This window comes from Diachasmimorpha longicaudata, chromosome 1, assembly GCF_034640455.1.
Source record: "Diachasmimorpha longicaudata isolate KC_UGA_2023 chromosome 1, iyDiaLong2, whole genome shotgun sequence".
Taxonomy (NCBI): Eukaryota; Metazoa; Arthropoda; class Insecta; order Hymenoptera; family Braconidae; genus Diachasmimorpha; species Diachasmimorpha longicaudata.
The window spans coordinates 12167983-12190314 of record NC_087225.1 but is presented as its reverse complement, the minus strand read 5'-3'; the positions used below and the strand labels follow the sequence as shown (position 1 = coordinate 12190314).

The 22332-nt window shown below is 39.2% G+C and overlaps 1 protein-coding gene across 1 annotated transcript in view; it reads right to left on the bottom strand.

Moving 5' to 3' along the window:
- The window catches only part of LOC135168889 (breast cancer anti-estrogen resistance protein 1), a 28958-nt gene that overhangs the window by 2513 nt on the left and 4113 nt on the right, over window positions 1-22332 (bottom strand). Inside the window, exons 2-5 of the mRNA XM_064133497.1 lie at window positions 6123-6269; window positions 5524-5667; window positions 1458-1578; window positions 84-1039 (exon numbers count right to left, since the gene is read on the bottom strand). Of these exons, the coding sequence (XP_063989567.1) occupies window positions 84-1039; window positions 1458-1578; window positions 5524-5667; window positions 6123-6269 (1368 nt within the window). The remainder of the gene's footprint in view (window positions 1-83; window positions 1040-1457; window positions 1579-5523; window positions 5668-6122; window positions 6270-22332) is intronic.

The following is a 22332-nucleotide window of genomic DNA, read 5'->3' as shown; positions in this document are numbered from 1 at the left end:
GAATTCATAGAACCATTGAACATCAACTCTCTATAATTCCTCCCTTAGACCCGCCCGATGGAAAAAAAAAACAAAAAAAATACCTGAATAAAACTGGCAATTTGTCGAACATCCTCGGTAAGTGCCCTAGCGCACGCGATGAGTTGATCCAGTGGATCAGGTTGTAGTGCTTGCCCAATGCTCGGTGGAGTGCCATTAGTGGGCGTTGGAGTCTCGCCACCCCCCCTTGCAAGCCTCCCGGCGTCCCACTCCATCTGATCCAACTCGGTCGCAGCCTCCTGGACCAGTTTATCCGAGTCCCTGAGGGCCTTAACCAGCGGCCTAAATTTCTTGGCAAGCCCCTTGTCAGGTGCCTTACTTGCATTTCCAAGTGTGCCCTCAGCGAATTCAGCTAAATCATGCAGAGAAGTTCGTAATCTCAGGGCTGCCAGTCTTAAATCCATCAATGTAGCATCGAGACGCTGTGGGGTCCTCCATCCGGGACTGACGAATCCCAGGAGACGTGCAACGGCAGCTGACGCTTCACTCTGGAGTTTCTGAAGGCCCTCGAGAGCTGAGTCAAGCTCCAGCGGAAGTTCTTTGCTGATTTCCTTGTTCACAGGAACATCATAAATCTGTTGATTCTGCTGGATCTGACTCGGGGGTGGAGTTGTAGATATTTTTTGGAGGCTGTTGTACCTCGAGGATGACGGAAGACGAGGCCTTGGGATATCGTAATCGGGTGCTGTGATGCTGGATCTATTGGATCCACTCAGAGATCCATCATTTGTGAGACTCGATGCGGAGCTGCTGGGGGTGAGGGGCTGCAGGGGCCGAGGAACATCGTAACAGTCGAGGGGAGTGACCCCTGAACCACCCGAGCAATTGGAATTTGGTGTGCAGGAGGTGGGCGGCCTGGGGATGTCGTAGCATGAGGGAGCTGGGCTGGGACTACTCGCTGGAGATGGAATCACTGGGGTTGCACGGGGCGGCACGTCGTAGCAATCACTCACGTCACCACCGGAGTCTATCGAGCTCTGGTGACCACCAGAGAATCGACCTGTTTTCCAAAAGTTTTTTTTCATCAATTTTTTTAAGGAATCTCTCTCACAACATGACAGATCATTTGTTTTCGTTTTATATTTTTTTAGGAAAAAGATCGTATGAAGAGCTTTTCAGCGAAAAAATATTTCAAGATAGCAGATAAATATGAATTGAACCGTGCGATAAAGATATAAAGACAGATGAAATAATTAAAGAGAGTCTGCGAACTCGTGACAGATCTGGGAACAAACACGAATAAAAAAAAATCTTCGGGAATCTGGACTCGTTTTGTTTGATCACAAATCAATAAAAAAATTCATTAGCACAACATGGTCCCCTCGCAAACGAACGCAAAAAAATCATTCCAATTCCCGTGAGCTGATGGAAAACTCTTAATTGAATGTTCCCACTATTGCAGCGAAAAAAAAAATTACCTCCGTGAATTTGATCCATCGAATTCAGTGGTGAGTCTCGATGTGAGGATGGGGCTGGACTGCTCCGATTTGCTGGCAGATCGTACAGATAGACATCCCCACATTTTTGCGGTGTCACCACCTGTGGATCAAAAAGATAAAAACACGTTTTATCAAAAATTAAAAAAAAAAACGGAAATTAAAGCCCCCGTCCCTATGTCTCCCGGAGGCGTATAAATTTGGATAAGATCCAGGACACCAACAACGCCGACCACGCCTCACAATATCCATCAACTACCGTGCCAGTCACGTTCGATATCCCGGGGCGATATGATTGCCATTGCTATTGCCGGGAATGCCGTGAAAAATGAAGGATGAGGACTCTTAATTCTTCTCTTTCGTTCATTCACCAATTAAACCCTCGGGTGGGTTAATTATGACGTTTCCGCCCTGAGTGAAGGGCTGGCATATACAATTGAGGCGAAAAGACGTGTTTACATCTCCCCTATCGTGGGGAGATGAAGAGAGAATGCAAAGTTTAGACCTCCGAGAATGAGTGTACGTGTGGTCTGTCAAAAAAATTCATACCTTTCATTTTTTCAATAAAGTATGTATCTAAATCTTTCCTAAGTAAACGTCAATATAAAAAATGAATTAAAAATAAATTTCTTATTTTTATCTCATGACTGAACAATTCAGTTGATTGAAAAATTAATTAATTTACCGTTCCAATAGCCACTCGATCTTTCCATTATTCTCTTTGCTATTCCAACACAGCTCACCCTCATCAATTCTCTTTTTTTTTCAATAGAGAAATGAGAGAGACCATTTCCACTATAAATGAGTGTACGTGAGGTCTACACAGTGAGCCTTCCTCTTGAAATGAAAAAAAAAATGAAAAAAAAAAATAAGAATGATGGAGTAGACTGAGAACGACCCTGAATTAAGCAGCCACGTTATTTTACTATTTCTCTCGTAGTGGAAATGCACAGAGGCATCTAGGATGTTTGATTGTAGTGGTGAAGGGGGATGATGCTGGAGGGTTGAATAGGGGTGTGGGGAAAGGGGTGAGATGGAATGAGAGGAAAGGACGTAGTGGAGTCAGTGCGGAGTTGGGGGTTGAGGTCGGTCGATACCGAGCGTCGCGGCGCACTCTCCCTCTCGCCCCCTCCCCTCAGTCCCTCTTTCACTCCAGCCCTCACCGAAAGGCGTATGACCTGTAACGTGGAAAATGTGTACAGAAAAAGGGAGGGAGAATAGATGAAAACAGAAAGTGTATGCCAGTGAGAAAGGGATTGTGGAAATGAGAGAAAAGGAGAAAAAAAATTTTTTTGCGAGAGAGACGAGGTTGCCATAGGAACGCGAAAAGATCCCTCCAGGTATGTCTTGCTGGGCGATCTTTAGTGGGGTTGAAGATGCTGGGGAGGCTCAGGTGGGTTATAGTTATAGCGTTGGTGAAACGTGCAACTGGTGCATAACAAGGGGATGAAACGGGCATTGTAGTTTTTCAGGGCCGAATTAAACAGAAATTATGTTAGTGCAGAAATTGTGGTGAAGAACAAATTTATCTGTTGATGAATTATTGGCAGCTGTGAGAGATCTTTCAAATGATTTTATGAACCATGTCAATGGAAAATATCTCCTCATAACATTTTCTCAACCTTTTCATTCTGGATACAGTTGAAAAATAATCTATAAAATTTATTCACTCTCGACTCAATCATTCGTCGATCAAAGTGCTTAGCTATTGCAAAATGCACAGCAAACTTTCGTAATTAAACTTATACCCCGAGGAATCTGTTTTTTTCCCTTCTAATACCTAATTGAATATTGCCTACACGATGTCATCGCTTTTAAATTTGATTACCTAATTAATCAGAAGAATTTTTATTCCCCAAGTGCGAGCTCAACACATACGTAGGACTCTAGGTCCTGGTGAACTGAGAATAAACCCACGCAAAAACAAGTTTTCCCCAGGTTCATTGATATCTCTTGTAGTTTACCTGCCTACGCAGACTTCCTCAGGTACTCCATACTTCTTTATTATTTATTTGTTTTCACTTGCTGTTTATAGAATTGTGTACTGAGAAGGCGTTCTGCATTTACATTTTATCGTATTATCATTTGTTGTATTCTGCAATGAGAAGAGACATACGATGACTAAATCGTTAGGTAAAGAGAATCATTGGAGGTACATGGCAATCATTTTCAATGGATCAAAATATTTTTTGAACAAAGGCGAAGATCTGCATTTAGACTTTTTTTTAAACAAAAGACTATTTTTATTCAATACGAAAACCAACAGCGCAATTTTGAGTTCAACACTCATGATCAACTCTGACCGTATGTGCTTGACCATCAGATTTGTATCATTCCATTATTTCGTGTGTTTTTCTCTCCAAAGAGGACAAATTAAAACACTGGACAAAAGAGGAAGTTTCGAATAAAAGTATCATCCACATGGGGGGAGCGGATGGGCCTTATCCATGCACGCATCTTCTGTCCTCTACTCTTTGATGCCGCCCGCACATTCCATCGGGATGACTGCAGTGTCCTCTTGACTCTCTCCTCCACGTTGTTTTTTGTTCCACTGTTTCACCCTTTTTTTTTTTTACAAAGTACTTTTGTCTCCTTTATTTCTGCTGAAAGATACGGGGGGGAGTGTGTGTTTGCACGAGTGCAGATACACTGTCGCACGCCCCAGTGGCGTCTGCAACCGACCTCAGGGACTTATAAGGCCAACAAGAGACACCAGAGTGTCCAACATGGCAAGCAGACAAGCCAGCAGGTTCTCGATGGGAGACACCATAAAATTCCTGTTGTTGAAAAAAGGATCTTAACTTCATCGCTTCTGTAAGTGTTTTGCGCTTTCTTGGTTTTGTAATGATGGGTTTTGTACTCTGGGGAAGACGGGCGGTAACTCTACAGATTCCTGAGGTATAAGTTCTTCGAAGTGGTTGAGCGCAAACAATGATCATTGAGAGCAAACAATTCGGTGGTTTCGAATTAATTTTTTTTATTGTAATCAATGGAATGACGATGAAGAAGAAATGATTAGAAATTTTTGTGATCACTAGGATTCATCTCCTGACAATGCCAAAGAGCGTCAAGTTGACATATTGGAGGTCGTGCCTCTCTATATGGGTTATATATCGGTAAATTTCTATCTCAATGAAAATAACTTTTCTTCATTACAAGAAGTGGTAAAGGCTCCCAACAAAGAAATGAAACTCTCAACTTCCTCGATTGGCCATCATAACTCTCCCCCTTTCAAATATCCGCCAAAAGACCCCAGTCAATCTCCAACAACAGTTGGGTCAGCTGAATCCTTCTCTTACATTATTTCTTCTATTTATTTTCCAACAGAACAACGTATACATCCCGGCATATGGGTACGACTAGGCACTAGGGGCGCCCGTTCAAATTGATGGGGTGTACGGGTTCACTCCAAGCGAATTAGTCCTTGCATGCGCACACAAACTGGCCAATGAATGTTACCCCCATACCCAACCATCGATTCAATCCAAATCGATCTGCCTGGGGTACACCGAATTGAGCTTCAAATTAAGCTGGGACCAACTGTCACTGTTGTCCCATTTTTTTTTTTTTTAAAAGGGAAATAAAAGTCATGTGGGATATCAATCATAAGGAAGATGTTGCCAGTGAACTCATGGAGACTATTTATAACGGTTTTGTGGTGGTAGCACAATGATAGAACGCGGAACGTGTAAATGAAGGCCTTTGACTGAGGGGAAAATGTTGGGTATTTTTTTCGAGAATAAAAGGATTCTTCAGGGGCTCGTGAGGGCGTGGTCGGCCATTCTGGCACGTGGCTGTACTTCAATACGCATCATCAGCTGCTTCCTGCCTCACCTTTGCCAGTAATCTTTTATTTGACCCCCTCAGAGAAACGAGAAAAATCTCGCTGGCGTTTTTCTTTAACCAGAGAATCTAATCAGACAAAAATCTAGAGATAAATGGAAGGCTATAATTTTCAACCCGATCGAATCATCCAGGGATTTGATAGAGGAAATTTTCTTCTTATGGCCAATGCGATTATTTAGTTCATCTATTTAAAGACACTCACCCTGTTCGACTGAACATGCCAACTGCGTCTTTTTCCATGACGCTGGATTCCATCCTCGGAGAGGGTGAGATCAGCTCTACTACCACCAATACCACTGTCGTACTGACCTACTAGCAGACGCAGTCGATTTCCTGGACATATTCCCTGGAAAAGTTTCATGACAGTTAATGAGTGGACCCGTTGAAGGGAACAGTAGTTAGTGGATAAAATCCTCGTCAGGGGTTATTTAAACATGTCCGTTAATGCTCGAGTGCCCCTGATTAACTTCTGAATAAAAAAAATTAAGTTCCAGTTGAAACAATAATTTCGGTAAGAACAAATATTTCTGTTGCACTAAACTGTGAAGAAAAGACTCGATCTGTCAAATCTTCTAAAAGTCAACAGGTGAGAAGGTCTCTTACACATAACAAAAAATTTGCAACTTAATAAAACTGATCAACAATTGATGTTAAATAATATTTTCATGTGCATCGGGCATATCCCCGCAATAAATCTAAATAAAAGATAAAAGGAAACCAATTAAAAAAAAATCTTCCTTGAAAAGAAAAAAAAGGAGATTAAAAGCTAACGAAATTAAGGAAATGGAAAAGATAGATTACCTGCCTACCCCTGAGGGCGCACAGCCACCATCCCTCCAGACCCGAGGTATTTTGCTCTAAAACCGTCAGAACGTCACCCTTCCGAAATGCCAGTTCGTCGGGTGCCTCCGCTATGTTGTCGTAAAGGGCGCGTGCCTTTACGCATTTCTGAAAACACAAAGGGTAACAAATGGTTTAAGTAAATTTCTTCGGTCTGTTTCACCCACGTTTTACACCCTCAAACGTAAACGAAATAATTTCTGTGCTCGTTGCGTTGAAAGAAATATTATTGAGGCCTCCCGCTCCTGCTAATTCAAGTTCCTCTTCAGGCTCAGGGGAATGAAGATAGTGGGGACAGTGTGACAATATGTGAGACAAGTGTTTTGGCTCTGTTATGTTTTCAGAAGCACTCAAGTGAGTTCAATTGAATTGGCCGCGCACTCAGTTAGAAGAAGTTTATGTGACGTCATTTTTTGGAGCATGTGTTCTTGCATTGAGATTGAATTACTTTAGAGATTGCTTGCAGAGCACATGTGTGGAGAAGACATTTGAGAAATATGAAGCCCTTTCTTGAAAAAAAAAATGTAGTAACGAGATGAATGAAACTCAACGATTTCAGGGATTTGGTACAGCTTATTTTCTCAATAGCCTTGGCTTTGGTAAAAAATTTTCAACGTTTACAGGCCATAAAATTCCGCACAAAACACCTATTCTGAAATATTTCGTTGCACCTCTTCCTGGCTAAGATATTCATCGATCCTAATTTACCTAAACGCGATCCTGTAACGTTACTCTCATGGCAAGAGCGCAGAGCCGTGTCAGGTAGAGAAAATTGTAAAGAAAATTTTCTTGTACGAACCTAGTAATTTTCAATGTGAAAATATTCAAAGCAGGATCATATCTGACGTTCTCTGTTGAAAATATTAGAAACAGAGAGGATGTATGATAGAATATGGTAGCATAAAAATGCACTCAATCCACCAGAAATAAAAATTTGGATAAAACGGTCAAATTGGGGTGAATATTTTTCATTCCCAGCTCTTCCGTAATTAAAAAAAAGTACCGAAGCATGAGATTACATACCGTAATGAGAATAATATATTATTAAAATTCCCATTTGCTCTCCGCTCAACCCCCTCTCTCTCTCATCCACCGAATTTTCGACGTTTTAATTAAATTTTGAACGGTTAATATTGCACGTGGAAGACTTTCAAGGCGCTCCCAGAGTGCTTAATGCAATTAGGTGCCACTAATTGACGATGACATGCACTCTCCGTGGATCTAATCAACATTTAATCACCCCCGAAAAATCCGAGAGACGAACTTTGATAGAAATACCATTCTGAAAGTGGAGATTGGATACGAAATTGCATTCGGATATTACGATTGAAGCTTTCCCGATTTCCCTCATTCCCTGCAGCTCAATAAAACCGGATCGTAACGTACATCAGAGAGTTTGATTAAAACTGTCGCAAATGGTATTGTGGGGTGAAATAAGAGGCGAATTGAAATGGAAAAAAAAACCTGTCCTAAACCAATATTTTGAATCACCGAGGGGGACCACCGTCGAGGTAATTTTTTCGGTATCTCGTGTGATCCGTATAAAATCCATTTTGTATTCAAAAGTGAGTATTATGACACCGGGTGGTTCCTTCACCTTGTGTGAGTCAGGGGGCATTATCCGATCTCACCAGCCGGCGCGATAAATTCACGCGCTGGAGTCGAGAGAGAATGAAAGACTCCACACAGAATGGAAAAACATAAATAAATACAAAGGAGAGTTAGTTCAACTGTGTTATCTGTAGGAAAAATTTGTTACGGAGTAAAATTCAAAGGGATTCTGCCCGGGCAATCTGTATCTCTTGGATGAATGTGGCTGAGTCAATTGGGTAATGAAAAGGAAAAAGGGAGATAAGATTTGCTTTTGGGGTTCAAGATATTTCTTTTCCTGTGTTCGTTGATACAAAAATTAAACGGCAATTTTATTCCCATAATTTTGGTAGATAAAGAAACGTAAATGAGACAATGGAACAGAAAAACTATTGATTATTTGCCTTCATTGTGAGCAGTCAGTGATTTTCAGGAGCTCATCTTCCATTAAAAGATGTTGGTGATTCTAATTAACTGTGAGTGACGTCGTCACTAATGGCCAGGGATATCATTATCAATTTTCAAAGTACTTAAGACCGATGATATTCAGGGATCCATCTTGTTGATACTCAGGGTCATTCTAATAACTACCCAGAACTACCAGTAATTGATGAGGTCTTAAAAATCTTTGCCAAAGCTGAGCCATCCAAACCAAATTTAGATATCGTTCAACTACTTCAGTTCCCATTTGAATCACAAGAGTAAATGCTGTACATGACACCGTCAACTAACTTTATCATGCATTGACTGAAAACCATAGTAACCGAAATCAATACAGCGAGAGTCGTTTCAAAGCTTCTTCAATTCCCTCAAAAAGCTACAAAATACATCCCATCTTCCTCTTCTTCGTGCCATAAACGAAGTACAATTAAATGAATTCTATGTGTTTTTGAAGGCAGAGTGAGAGTAGAACACCAGAATTATTTATCCTAAGGAGGAGAATACCAGTAATTTACTGGGTTCAACAGTATTAAGATCAGTTCACCATTCCATTCTACATTGTACTTATCTCCAAAGTATCAAAACACCATAAAGGAGCCACTTGAAAAGACGATTCTGACGAGAGTTTACCACTAATCGTTTCATCCCTTTGACCAACGAAATTCCAATGATTAGTATCTTCAGATTGACGTGCGGAGGGTCTGAAAATTAGCCTGCCAGTGACTCGACGAAACACGAAATATACTCACACTATACAATCCATTCGTCAGCAAAAAAAAAAAAATTCCTCGTGGCTGAAACCACAGAGAATTTGCAATTGGTATTCTGCTTCAGTGCAACCATGTTCATTCTCTGTCCTTTTGGAGAAGAACTGGAAAGTTGTATTGCTCAGAAACCACCAAAATGATGGACGAGAATTTTTATATATTTATAATCCAAAATTATATTCAACCATTTAAAGGAATAGACAAGTCTTGATGATCTAATCTTCACCAACTCCAGTGTCTAGAAAATAGGAAAATAAATCTGCGAGAACGTGAAAATCATCTCATCAAATGAAAATAGAGGAACATGAATTTAAAAAATAATGTACCAAATTACCGTGACATTCGTACAAAACCATTGATGAAATTAATCTTCCAAAAAATATTATCATTTGGTTCTGTAAGAACATTTAGAAAAACCGTAATCATCATTTACACTGTTGAATCCCTAGACTGAGTACCGCTAAACTGATGGGTGCATTACGCCTAGTGTTAGTTAAAGAAAGAAAAAAACAATGGTAAAAGGTAAAAGCGATATCGTTCCCCTTGCGACATTGTTTACCACGTATCGTCGTGTTCTAAAGAACAAACTGATTATACCGGTAACTCAAGTTCCAAGTGTACGTGTAGTATGTAATTCAACGCGAATACAAACGTACACCACTTGAAAGATAGTACGGTACAACATTTAAATTCCATCTTCTACAATTATCCGCTGACAGCCCGCATAGTTATCTAATTCCATTGTATTTGAGCATCCGAGGCCGGACACCAAGAAAAATCTAAGAAGAGTAAAAGTCGCACGCGTGTCGAATTAGCTCTGCGGGTCGTAGCTTCCCCAGTTCCCATGGCTAATTGACTCGCTTCGTTACGTATTACAATGTAAAACGATGCGATGAATAAATAAATAAATTTGAATAAATCAGGGCTGAGGGATTAACAAAAAATACCCAAATTCTAAAGATTAATGCCTCACACTGAGCATTATGGCAATTTATTTATTTATTTGTTTATTTATTTTGGTGCTTGATAGATTATATTATTTTACAAGAATACTCCTGAATACATGAATACAGAGCATGTGCGAACACCCTCGAGGAAACAAAATACGAATAATTGAGAATAATTAAAGAGAACGAACAAATAAATTTAAAAAAATGGAAGTGAAAGCACTTTTTTGTGGCGATTATCTCGTGATGCGTGTCAAAAACAGGTTTTTCTTGATAATTTGCAGATGAACTATAGGTGCGGAAGATATTTACAAAATAATTTGCCTTCGGCTTCTGCATTAATTTTGAAAAAATGAAATCCTCACCCATCGATAACCATCGACATCGTTCTCCATCGGTACCAGAGAAAATAAATAAATCATAAAAATCAACAGCAACAAAACAGTCATTCGGAAGCGGAAATGCAGTTTAGAAGGTTAAATGAACCTGAGTTGAATTGAAATTCTCTTGATATTCGAGACTTGAATAATGTTGGCTTTAAAAAAATGCGGGAGATCAATAGTTAATGCACCACATGACCTATTTCAGAAACATTAATTAGAATATATATTCAATTTTTATTGTCACACATGCCCTATTCTTTGGCCCGAAGAAGGTACCTCCTTCTTCCCACTTGTTCTTCAAGTTCAAATTCCAGAAGGCCAATCGGTCGTTTTTGAAACCCGAAACGTCTGGACTTCCCTGATCTACATATGTAGTTATTCCTCCTAATTCCCGTATTTCTTTCAGACATCAATATTCTAGGGGACAATAGAAATTCAAACCGAGAGAAATTCCAAGGGGCTGAGCCTGGTGAGCATGTGGTTGTTCTCACTGCCATGGAGACTCTACCTGAATCACCACTCTCTCCATCACAGCGTAAAAATTAACTCCCAACTTTATTTTCTCGGCACACACGGATAAATGAGGTATTTCAATCGAATAAAATATATTTTTTCATTTTCTATCAATTTCAATGCAAATGTTCTTCTACATGAACTAAAAATCACTCCGTCGAAGAGAAAATCACTATCAAAATAGAACAAGCGGTTTATTTGCTCCAACTGAGAAATTATTGCATATTAATAATTTATTTCTACGTGATAAATAAATTATTTCACGTAGAATTATTGATGGGAATGAACACTCCATCCACAGATATTTCAAATAAATTTCTTATCTCATTACAGATAATGTTAAAGTCAGGGAAAGAAATTATTCCTCTGAGTGCAGCGGCTTTTCCCCGAACATTAAAATTTCGGTAGCAAAATTTCTCTCACTTTCTTATCACTATTAAATTACATCTACACCTAGGAAGGATGTTGGAAGAGTAAGTTTGAAATACTTTCCCCGCGATTGAATTAATTTCACGCGAAGGGATGTCTTCCTTCATAACTAAAACCTAATCAATCACTCGTATTTTTCTCATAAAAATGCCTTTAATCTCCAGTACTATGAAATGTCCGAAAAATGTTGACTGTCCCCAGATAACTGACTGACAAATCCAATAATACTCTTCCCTCATCAAGGACACGATAAATTTAATTCTTTGAATCAAGAAATAGCAAAATTGCCTGGAATATACCTTACAAATTTCGAAAAAATATACTGAGATAGGAACTATCTCAGTAATAATTCCCACCACAAGAGGACCAGTTTTCTACAAGACCTCAGACCGATAAAGAGTCTTAAGTGGTCCACAAGCCGCCACCGTCGTGCCTACCATCTTGGCTCTACCTTCCAGGAAGGATATAACCTCGAGACAACCACCATCCGAGTCGCCGAGGAGTCATAAAACCTGCGTGGGATGAATGGACGTAGAAGTGAGGCAGAAATAACCAACACAGAGGAAACAACACGGAGGAGAAAAAAAAAATCGCCAGAAAGTGGGTGCAGGAGGGTGAAGGGAAAAGGGGTCGTAAAATTTGGCTTGCACGTGAGCACCAGCCGTTTAACTGCCAATATGTTCAGCTCGTCCCTCTGAGGCAAATAACAGGAGTATCTGGTGCGCATTTGCCGGGCACATTTTTATTCTTTTTTTTTTTTTTTAAATGAGGGAGGCTAGTCCAAGTACTGAGAGTTGAGGAGGATGGGGAAAATTTTCGCTTTGAAATATTCGTCGTAAATCGTTGAGTTCAGACATGACAGAAATATTTATTTCTAACTGGTCGTTGCCCCCCGGATGCACTTGATAATCCGGCAATTGCTGAGTCTAGCCAAATGCTTCAGTAAAGTGCAGGAATTCAATTTTTTCACTGACATAGAAAACAAGAGGAAACGAGGGGTAGAAAGTTGGTGAATTTGTGCTGAGAATATCATTTATTTCCACGATTATCAATTTCTGTCGTTGGTATATTATAGACGATGTGGGTTAATGGAAATTTCACATTAGGAAGATCATTAAATTCAACGACTCCCGAATACTTTTTACGTTGAGTGGAAACATTTTTATCGCGAAAGTGTGATTATACTGTGACTACCTTCGGCGACAGATTCAATAATTTTGTCACGATTTGGAGTTCAATGACATTAATTTTTGGCCGTCTTTGTTGGGGCACATTGTGATATGCATCGCACAGTGGAATTTTTGCGTTGGTTCAGAACCAGAAGAAAGTAAATATAAATGTTCAATATTTTCCTACCCAAAACATGCGGACATGTCATTAGGAAAACCGGTCCAATTATCTGTTCTCCATATTCTTGACCAATCAGAAACTTACGTTTCAAGCGCATCCTCATTAAATACTCGAACACTTGCAACAGTCATTATCATTTAACCACTTGCTCAACTCATTTTCGCATGGAATACACGTTCATCTATCGTCTACCCTTTATTTTGACTCAGTTTCATAATAGCGGTCGCATTCTAAACATTCCTACATCTCCAGAAAAATTAAATGAAATAAAGTTTCCACTGAAATCCTCTGGCACGCGGATTCATCGCTTCGTCGACGTGTCCAGTTGAACGAATTATTGGAGCTCTCATTACTGGTATGTAATGAATATGTTTATTCGATACATCCACTGCACCGATAGAAAGGTGGAACGATTTAGTCACCGTTAGCTAGACCTCTCGACTTTAATCACGATTTATTAATGTTAAATTTCCGCTCAAAATAATACCAAATAAACATCTTAAATTTTTCTAATCAATATTGGTGGTTCCGCTTGAAGAAAATTTTTATGGGGAAAAATTTTGAGTTGTGTGAGTTATGATGTTTATGTTTCAATGTTTAAGTCTAGAATCGAGTGAATGATGTGAATTGTATTTCCAAATTTTCATCATTAATACAACACTAACAAAATTGGATTTCAAATCTCGGAGCATTGAGAAGTTTACAGTAGCGAATACGAAACTCCAAACAATTTTAATAACATCACGTTACCTCAGGTGTAGTAATCCTAATTGTCTAATGTTTAACTTGAAAAGTTTGCTCAACTCCAATGTGCAAACATGAGTCAGGAAATGTTTCACAGTTTCGCCCAAGAATCCCAACGATTCGTGAATGATAAATAATCTTTACCAGGAAAAGACGACTTACTTCGTCATCTTCATGAGTTTCTCATCTCGTGCGTCACTGATTCCCCAAGATCCACTGAGTTTATCAGGTTAACACTTGAGAAGTCATTCAAGCATTTTTTTCAGAAACAATGCGGTAGTGTAACGTGAAACTACGGTAGCTGCAGCGATCAACCGGGACATGAAAACCACCATTTTTGCTGGCATCCAGACTGCTTCATATCCACAGAAGAGAAATTTCATCAGTCTCCCGGGGTACAAAAGCTGGCAGGAGTGAATGTTAAAAATGGGTGGGACGATGGAAAGTCCCTGGAGGGAATGTAGGAGATGGATAGAAATTTACATAAATTCGATTCATCCTTGAAGGACCATCTGCTCCCCAGATTTGTCTATTTTCACGGACTTCCGCAAATAGCAGGAAATATGTGGATTCAACTATGTGTTTATCCTTCAGGAAAGATAAGACTTTAAAAAGATACGGAATTCATTTTCTGCAGTGATACAACACAAAAAGAAGATAACTTTTGTGAGACACACAATATTAGAGATATCCTTTCCCATCAGCCTTCAAGGAAGTGCACAAAAATGACTTGTTTATCATCACCGAACAAAGGATGGAGACAGTTAAAGTTGATAAAGTTAATGAATACTTGCAGAGGAGCTATAAAAAATACTGGAAATCGTGGTTCTATAAAAAGAAACTTCCAAGAAGGATAATTACGGGGATTTATCGTTAAAGGCCACTCTTTACAGCCTGATAAGCTTTCTTAAGCGATTCAATGTTGTCCAATTCCGGAATGCGAATGCGGATGCCCTGACAAGAAATCGAATCGTGTGCAATTGCAGACTCCCCGATATACAGAGCAAAAATTACAGTTGCAGAGGACTAATAAGCTCAAACCGGAAAAAACATCTCAATCTTCTGGGTAAAAATTTGTCTTCAATTCTTCCCTATCGTCGACTCATTTTTTAAGACAAATGAATGGAGGTGATTAGGAATGAGCACGAGATCACCCAAAAAAAGTGAAAAAAAAATTTGTTCATAATGTTAACTCGTTAATTTATTTTCTTTGAGGGGCAAGTGCCAGCAAGTTTGAGCTGTTCTATTCACAAAATATTTTTGTCGCGTCATTTTTGTATTATCTGATGGAACGATAGGCAGCCAAGGGGTGAATTTAAATGATAATAAAAAAAAATATAGATATTCAATTTTCATCTCGAAAGAATGTTCATTCATAGCTTCTAGTTGAATTTATTTTTATCCCCTTCATTGAGTCACAAATGCGGATCTGTGCGTGGGTGACGTGGTTACCAGCCACTACCACACATCATCAGGTCCAATGTAGTGACGTATAATTCGCTGCATGACGACGATCCTACCACCTAACACGTACGATGCCTCACTCAGCGTTCAGTCACATGAAATCCCATTAATGTTAGCGTCGAGGGGGTCTCGAGGTGTCAGGCCCAATCGTTGTATACTGGACAACGCACGAGTTTATAATCCAGTGTAGGTAACTTGATTATTCACACATGAACAAGTCTTTAGTGAGATAAACAATGGGGGAGAGTGAGGAATCTCATAAAACCACTTTACTCGTGGATTGATTCGAGAGAAAAAAATTCATCGTCTACTCATGATCACCGACCGCGAATTAAGAACGAACTCCCACGACATCGAATGCTCATATTTTTCGAGCCCATTCATGTATCGATGATGTAATGGATTAGCTCGATTAAAAATTCATGGCGAAGAAAGTCCGAAAGAAACAGATTATCAGACAAATTCTTGAGTCACTCCAGTGGTTCCAGAAAGTCACCACATTTGGAATTAAATTTGCAATTTGCCGGAATTACTATCGTACACTAAGAGAAAAATATAATTTTACTAATTATATTTGCGTTGGGTAAACAAATGTCCCTTGATTAGTCCATTGTGCGAAAAAAGAAATTCCAGAAATACCTTCATATTCATAAAAATTCGTAACAATTTAGCAGGAAAAAAAATCCACAATGATTTACTGAAATCCATTTTTTCCGATCATTTCCCTGATTAAATTGCATTCATACTTCCACAATAACCAATGCAATAGCAGAAAGGCTCGTTATCTCTTCCAGTAGGCGTCGCCTGGGCTACAAGACATTAGCATCGAGGACCCGGCGCCCTTGTGTCGATTCAAAGGGAAACACGGATTGGATGAGCTCAAGTAGATTGCAACGTACCCCAAGGGATAACAAGAGCCACTCTCACTCGATAAATCGTTCCACTTTTATTCAAATAAATGTAAAAAAAAGGATATTATACCAATGGTTTACATGAGTAACGACGCTTGAGAGATGTAGCCACGTGGCAGATTTATTATTCCCCATCATAGAGTTCAACCCCGTTCTGCTGCATGCATACAACCCCCAGTACAATATACTTTTCATTCATTTTTATTCAACTGAGAGAGAATGGCCTGGGTAAATTTGATCGCTTTTTATGGTCGAACTGTTGAACGCATATTAATATTCCCTTTGTTGCAGATTGTTTTGAAACGTGGGATTTTTGGGGGATCGTATATCCGGGTTATTTCAACCCCAAAGCGATTCATTAACCGTAATAATGAAAGTATTCGATGAGTGAAAGGATTTTACTGCTTTAATCGAAAAAAAAATCATTTTCTCGTCTATATCTCTCATTCTCTCCTGCGCAGAGTTAATTTTCTTACGACTAAACCGAGTGCCTCAAACGAACTCTAGTCGAAACAATAATTTATTTCTCCCAGGCTCACACCTAAATTACAGAAACCGAATGAAAAACCTCTCTTAACGTCCTAACAAAATATTTAGACAATCAATCAGCAACTTCCTCATTACTCAATGCAGCTCCGAGACTAATAAGAAAAATTTGCTTGAATCATCAATGAGACGTGCCCCAATCGTTGGGAACTGATCTGACACACTTTATGATCTTCATGAATGATTCAAAGGTCGTCCTCCGGGTCAAATAACCAATGTGGGTCGATGTTCCGTGATACCTCAACTTCCTTTATATTTCTCCCAATTTTTTTTTTCCTCATCATCCCACATTTTATACGTGTAGCCGGGGATATGGCAATCTTCCAATCTCCGAATCCTTCCCAGCATCCCTAAAACGTAATCTTTTCTTGCTGGAGGGTAAGCACGACCGAACGTGAGAGACATCTTTTCATGTTTCACGAGTTAAAAAAGAAGCAATTCACGTTGTCCAATGCATTTGTCAACCAATTCTACCTCCAAAGTGCTTTCAACAATTTTCCCTGTTTGTACCATCGTTTCGTTATTATTTGCTTTCTTTATTTTCTTCTTTTTCCCTCTTAAGGGTCACTCCAATGAAATTCTATTCCCAACATTCATTCTCCTTTCATCTGTCACCATGGCAGTCTACTTTCAGTCGAGTGCATTTTAACTTTGCATACGCTACTGTAGTGAAAACACATGATGCAAACTTTTCGTCGAGACTCTAGTTGTACACTTGACTCGCTTAGACGATGCTTTGGTATGTGTTTTTGTGATAGAGGGGCACGAGTGTTTCACTTTAGCAGACGCCCGTTAGCCACTCGCCTTCTGTGCTTTCTCATGTGAATCTAGTGGGTACCGAGATTATGAAGGAGGTTGATGATATTTTAAGAGAAATGAATTTTTTACATTGTTCCTAACACCTCGTGACACTATAAATCACTACCCACTTGATATCCCCAATACCATGAATTTTTTTATTTTTTTCAAAATTAAAAATTCAGAACAATTACATAAATAACTGTTGACGATTTATTAAAAACCTGTCAACTTTGGAATGTTATATTCCATACGCATATTCATTGTAAGTTTGCCCTGAGCTCAGTAAATAACTGTAAATTATATAATTATTCGTAGTCATATTTTATGTAATGCCCTGAACCAATAATTGGCTTGACGGTGTAGGGACTCACCAGGTAATAAATAAATGGAAATTAATCTCTAGTGCTAATAACCAAGCTGTTGTAACGTTAAATTCCAATAAATAAACCCAACAAATGAATCAATTCATTTCGTTAAAACATAATTGCAGGAGTAAATTTGCAAAGTAAATTTTGCAGAGCCGGAAACTCTCCTCGCAAAATATCCCATGACAAAATTCTCCAATAATCGTAGATAAGTGAAACTGGCATTTTCCATTGGCAATCACCTCAATCAGAATACTAAATGATCCATTGCGCTCTGACGGATCGACTTGAAAGCGGAACAGTCAAACGCACGGACTCAATTGCAGTTGATTACCAAAAAAGGACCTGACTCGCCTCTCCAAATGTTGCCAACTTGTCCAGTTCCATTCGGTTATGTTCCCCAGTGGTTGTCAAACGCATGAATATTATTCATCTCCCCGAGATTTTGCTCCTTGAACATTCTCCCAACAACTTTACAAAATTCAAATCCATCGATCCAGTCTTCCCCGGGTCCCATAAAAAATTATTGAGAGGATAAAAATTAAAGATAACAAGTTACAAGTACTTTTTATCGCTCGCAAAAAGGCGAAAAAAAAAAAGCTGTAAAAAATAATGTATCCGCATCGAGTTCAAACGTAGCACGTGGTATATACATTGTTAATAGATAAGCGTCATATTTGCGTTGTGTTATCGTGTCACGATAGAATCACATTTTTAATCGCATGCAACCGTGACTCAAAACTACACGTTCCTTGATGGAAATAGCCTTTCAATAATAACGAGATATCACGCATTTCACCTCTACCGCAATTTCAATAATTTCTTATTCACTCTTTTATACTCAATCCACTATTTTTATTTTTATGCCCAAGGACAATTACCGGTACTGGGCCTTCATCCTGACGATCCTTATGCATCACATGCTTTCTCACGGTATCACTGGACACGCAAAAGCCAGTGTAGGGCTGATGATTCGAGAAGACCACGGCAAAGATGAGGTGAGGTAGAAAATGAAATGTAGAGCACCTGGAATTCATGACTTCGAGGCATCATTTTCCATTGGTGGTATAATACTCGTTTCAACGGGATGAAATTAACCGCATATAATTTTCCATACCACCGTAATTGTGATTACAAACGGGGACTATATCTTTGGTTTACAACGGATTGACGCCCCATTTCGAATGGAGTTGATAAGATTAAATTTTATCGTCGATCAATACCGGGAGATTTCTACACAATCCTTTCAGGTTAGGAACATACGATATCAAAAAGTATCGATGGATTGAAATTATTCTACTGGACTTGAAACGAAGAATTCCGGACCGAAAAACAATTTTTTCCCCAGAGACAAAAGGATCTACGATTTTACTGGTACCCAACAAATTGTTTTCTGTCTGTCTGTAAACTGGCGTTTCGCGGACGTTGTGCAAATGCCGATTTTCGTACGATTCGCAGCCCTTGGCTACGCCTCAGGTCGCCAACTTCACACTCATGAAAATTTTCACCTCACATGGGTCGGGCGATATTATTTTATATTGATTTATGTGACTGGTCGCTTTCAACTCGTCCCCCAATATCACACGACAAAATATTCCCGCGTAACAGCCTCGAAAAATCCTACTTCAATTATTCATAAATGAATAATTTGTATTTTTTTTTTGGGCCAAAAAATGCACAACTAAAAATATATACATCAATGTGCGAGGAAAGAATCATCAAACACCTGCCGCACTTTAGTCAAAATACACCACTTAGATGAATTTCCATAAGTAACGTTTTGACGAACGTTATTTACCGTAATTAAATATAATTTATCACAAGTTACGTAATAGTATTCTGATACAAGTGCGACAAGTCTTTCACGAACGTGAAATTGAAGGCCCGAGGCAGAGCCAACGGCTACGAGTAAACGAGGGAGGCACTTTTCGGCACGAGATGAACGTAGCAGCAGAAGAAAATTGTTTTCACCACTGGAACATACCGTCCCTTATTACTACCGTCTTTGAAATTACAGTGAAGGTCCGACCAAGGTTGTCTTCGTGCAACGATGATGAGGTGCGTTACGATCTAGTGACAACGATAATGTTTTTTAATTCTTTTGTGCGGAGTGACATTTCATGGTGAGGCCCAGCCTTCTCTAATCTCAGCCTGATCACATCACTGTCAGTTCGCGTGTATAAAAACCTCCCTTTCCACACCGCGTCATGAACAATTTTATTGGAAAATAGTAAGTTGCAATGCTCACTAGTGTAGAGAAGCAAAATTGAATTCTAACGATTGATGATGTTCAATAAAGATTGGAAATACGTAGAAGATTATCACCGCTGGAGTATCTATTTGCGGACAAAGTGTTTTACTATCGTCGTGACGATTACAAACTCAAGGATTTTCCGAGTTCGAAGAAGAAATAAAATTACTTGTCCCGAATACGAAAACTTTTTTTTTATTGGTGCATATATCTCAAAGTGGGTGATTCCAGTAGATAATAACAGATGACATTGGCGTAAAGAAATGATCTCAGCTTTGAAACCGCTTACTTCAGATTCTCTCCAAGAATAACTCATTCCAGAGATAAATGCATAGACGAGAAAGATTACCCATTTAACGTAAACCGTTATTCCTCTATTAAATTTTTATTATAATGGGAAAGTAGGATATTACTCTGGAGTATGTGAAGGTGCAGTTTCGTTTTATGAATTCATCACTGAAGCATTTTTAGATGTGTACAGCTTATTTTTACTGCGGACTAAGGAATTTCTATCTCCTGAATGGTATCTCCAAAAATATAATTTTCAACAAATCTTGTCATCGAGTTTTGTTGGCCATTTATCGCAGGGAGAATTTTTTTTTCTAGCAAACAACCGATACGCAATCTCAGTCTGAAATCTAATCATGTAAGGCCAATGTAATCTCACTTTTGCAGGACAAAAGATTATTGAAGAGCCATGGGCGAGGATAAAAAATTTACTGAGATATTTCAGACGAATAATTTCTTTGAAAGATCCACACATTCTGGGAAACTGATTTATTTAAATTAATAACAAATTGTGCTAATAGAATCGTAGTAGAATTATGATAGTAAATCGCAAGAGAATCAGATTGTCTCTGTTGAGAAGTTTAAAAAAAAATTATGTGTCAAAAGATTTAATTTGCAACTTCTTGCCACCGGAGACATAAAATTATTTATCTTCTTATGTGAAAAATCCTTCAAACTGTTTCTTAAATTTACGGTTTGCATTAAGAGGTAGTTTTGCGGGAGACATTCTTTGTTCCTACGGAATTTATGTTCTTTTCAATTACTTTGCTGCCACCAGAAACTAGTAAAAGAAAAAAAATTATCATACAGAATTATTTTACCAAACGAATTGTATTTTTCGCATAATAAAATTTTATCGAAATCGTAAAATCATATCCAACCGCTCTTGCCACGAAAAAGTTCGCAACGTTTGAATACTTTTCCTACCAGTGAAGCTGAAGAAATCTCCACCAAGAATCATTTTTCGTGATGTTATCCTGAATAACTTATTATCAAGATTTCCCGATCGACTCATCGTCGAAAATGGACTTGAAAAAAATTTCCCACTTGTGTTGCCAATCTCAGAAAATTCCCCATAATGGCAATGCTCCCTTTCGGCAGCTCATAATTTTCATCACCTTGTCGGTACAAGTAAAAATGCCACTTTCACCAAGTAATAGAGAACGGACGTGTGTGGACTCTGAACTAAACGTGACATTGACCAAGCGTGAGCAGGATAATGTGAATCAACCTCGACAGGGCGTTGGAGAAGGCCTCGAGAATCGATCGTACACCACGAAAAGAAGGGAAAAAAGACGGCGCCCAACCACCCTTTTGTCCTTTGGGTGCTCCCCTTGGCGCTAGCTTTATCCCCCGTCATTTTTTTTTTTTACTACTGCGGCATCAGTGCCAAATGGGTGAGGCAAAAAGTGCATTACCCCTGAAGGGGAACGAAAAAATGGTCGCAGAGAGGACTGGAGTGAGAGAAGACTTTCAACACAAACTATAGTGTCTCGTGTCTGAAGGTGGTGATATCTCCGGAGACACAAAATGTATTGTTGACGGTTTGCTTGCGAAATCGTTTGGCGAAGGCCTTCGTGGAACTAAATTGCCAGCGGTGCGAAAACAAAGCGATAAAGACTGGTGAGAGGGTTGCGAGAGGAATACTTGGTTACAAACGACGGGTTTCTTGACACACGCGGACACCTGGGAGCTGGTGGTCATACAATGAGTTCTTTCTAAGCTTCTTTTTCTCACGTTTGTTCTGAGATGAGTGTCAAATGAATTGGGATAAACGTTTGATTGTCCTGACCATTGAGAATTTTTTCATTCGTTAATATACGAAATGGGTCATTGGAATTTTTGGAATGTTGCACATCATTTAAAGTTGGAATTTTTCTATTAACTGTTTCAAAAAGTTTGTTTGTTGATGATTCGTGAATTGTATTGTGACGGTGGGTGATGATTCGCGAGGACTATCAGCGCATCAATCCAATGTCTCAGAAGGGATGAGAGGAGATAAGACAAGTGTGGACGGGAGAAGAAATATCTCTCGTACCTCGAAACGAAATGAAAAATGGAATTTTCCGAACCTTCATTCACTTCTCCTCGTCCGGGGATTGGCACTGACCCTTTCGTAAACTCGTTAATGTGAAAATCACTGGGGAACAATATCGTTCGTAACCAATGCTACATCTTTTTTTCTCACTTTCCGCTCGGACACCAACTTCCACGAGTGAAAAAACTCGTGTCACTTCCCCTGAAATATCTCACTCTTTATTTTTTTTGCGGGCTTGTCACGAAAATTTAGTTGCCTTTCCCTTTATATGAATGAGTCGAACCCCGAGAGAAACAGATCGTATCGCCAGGTTGTACGGGGAGAGAAATTCGCAAAAAAAATT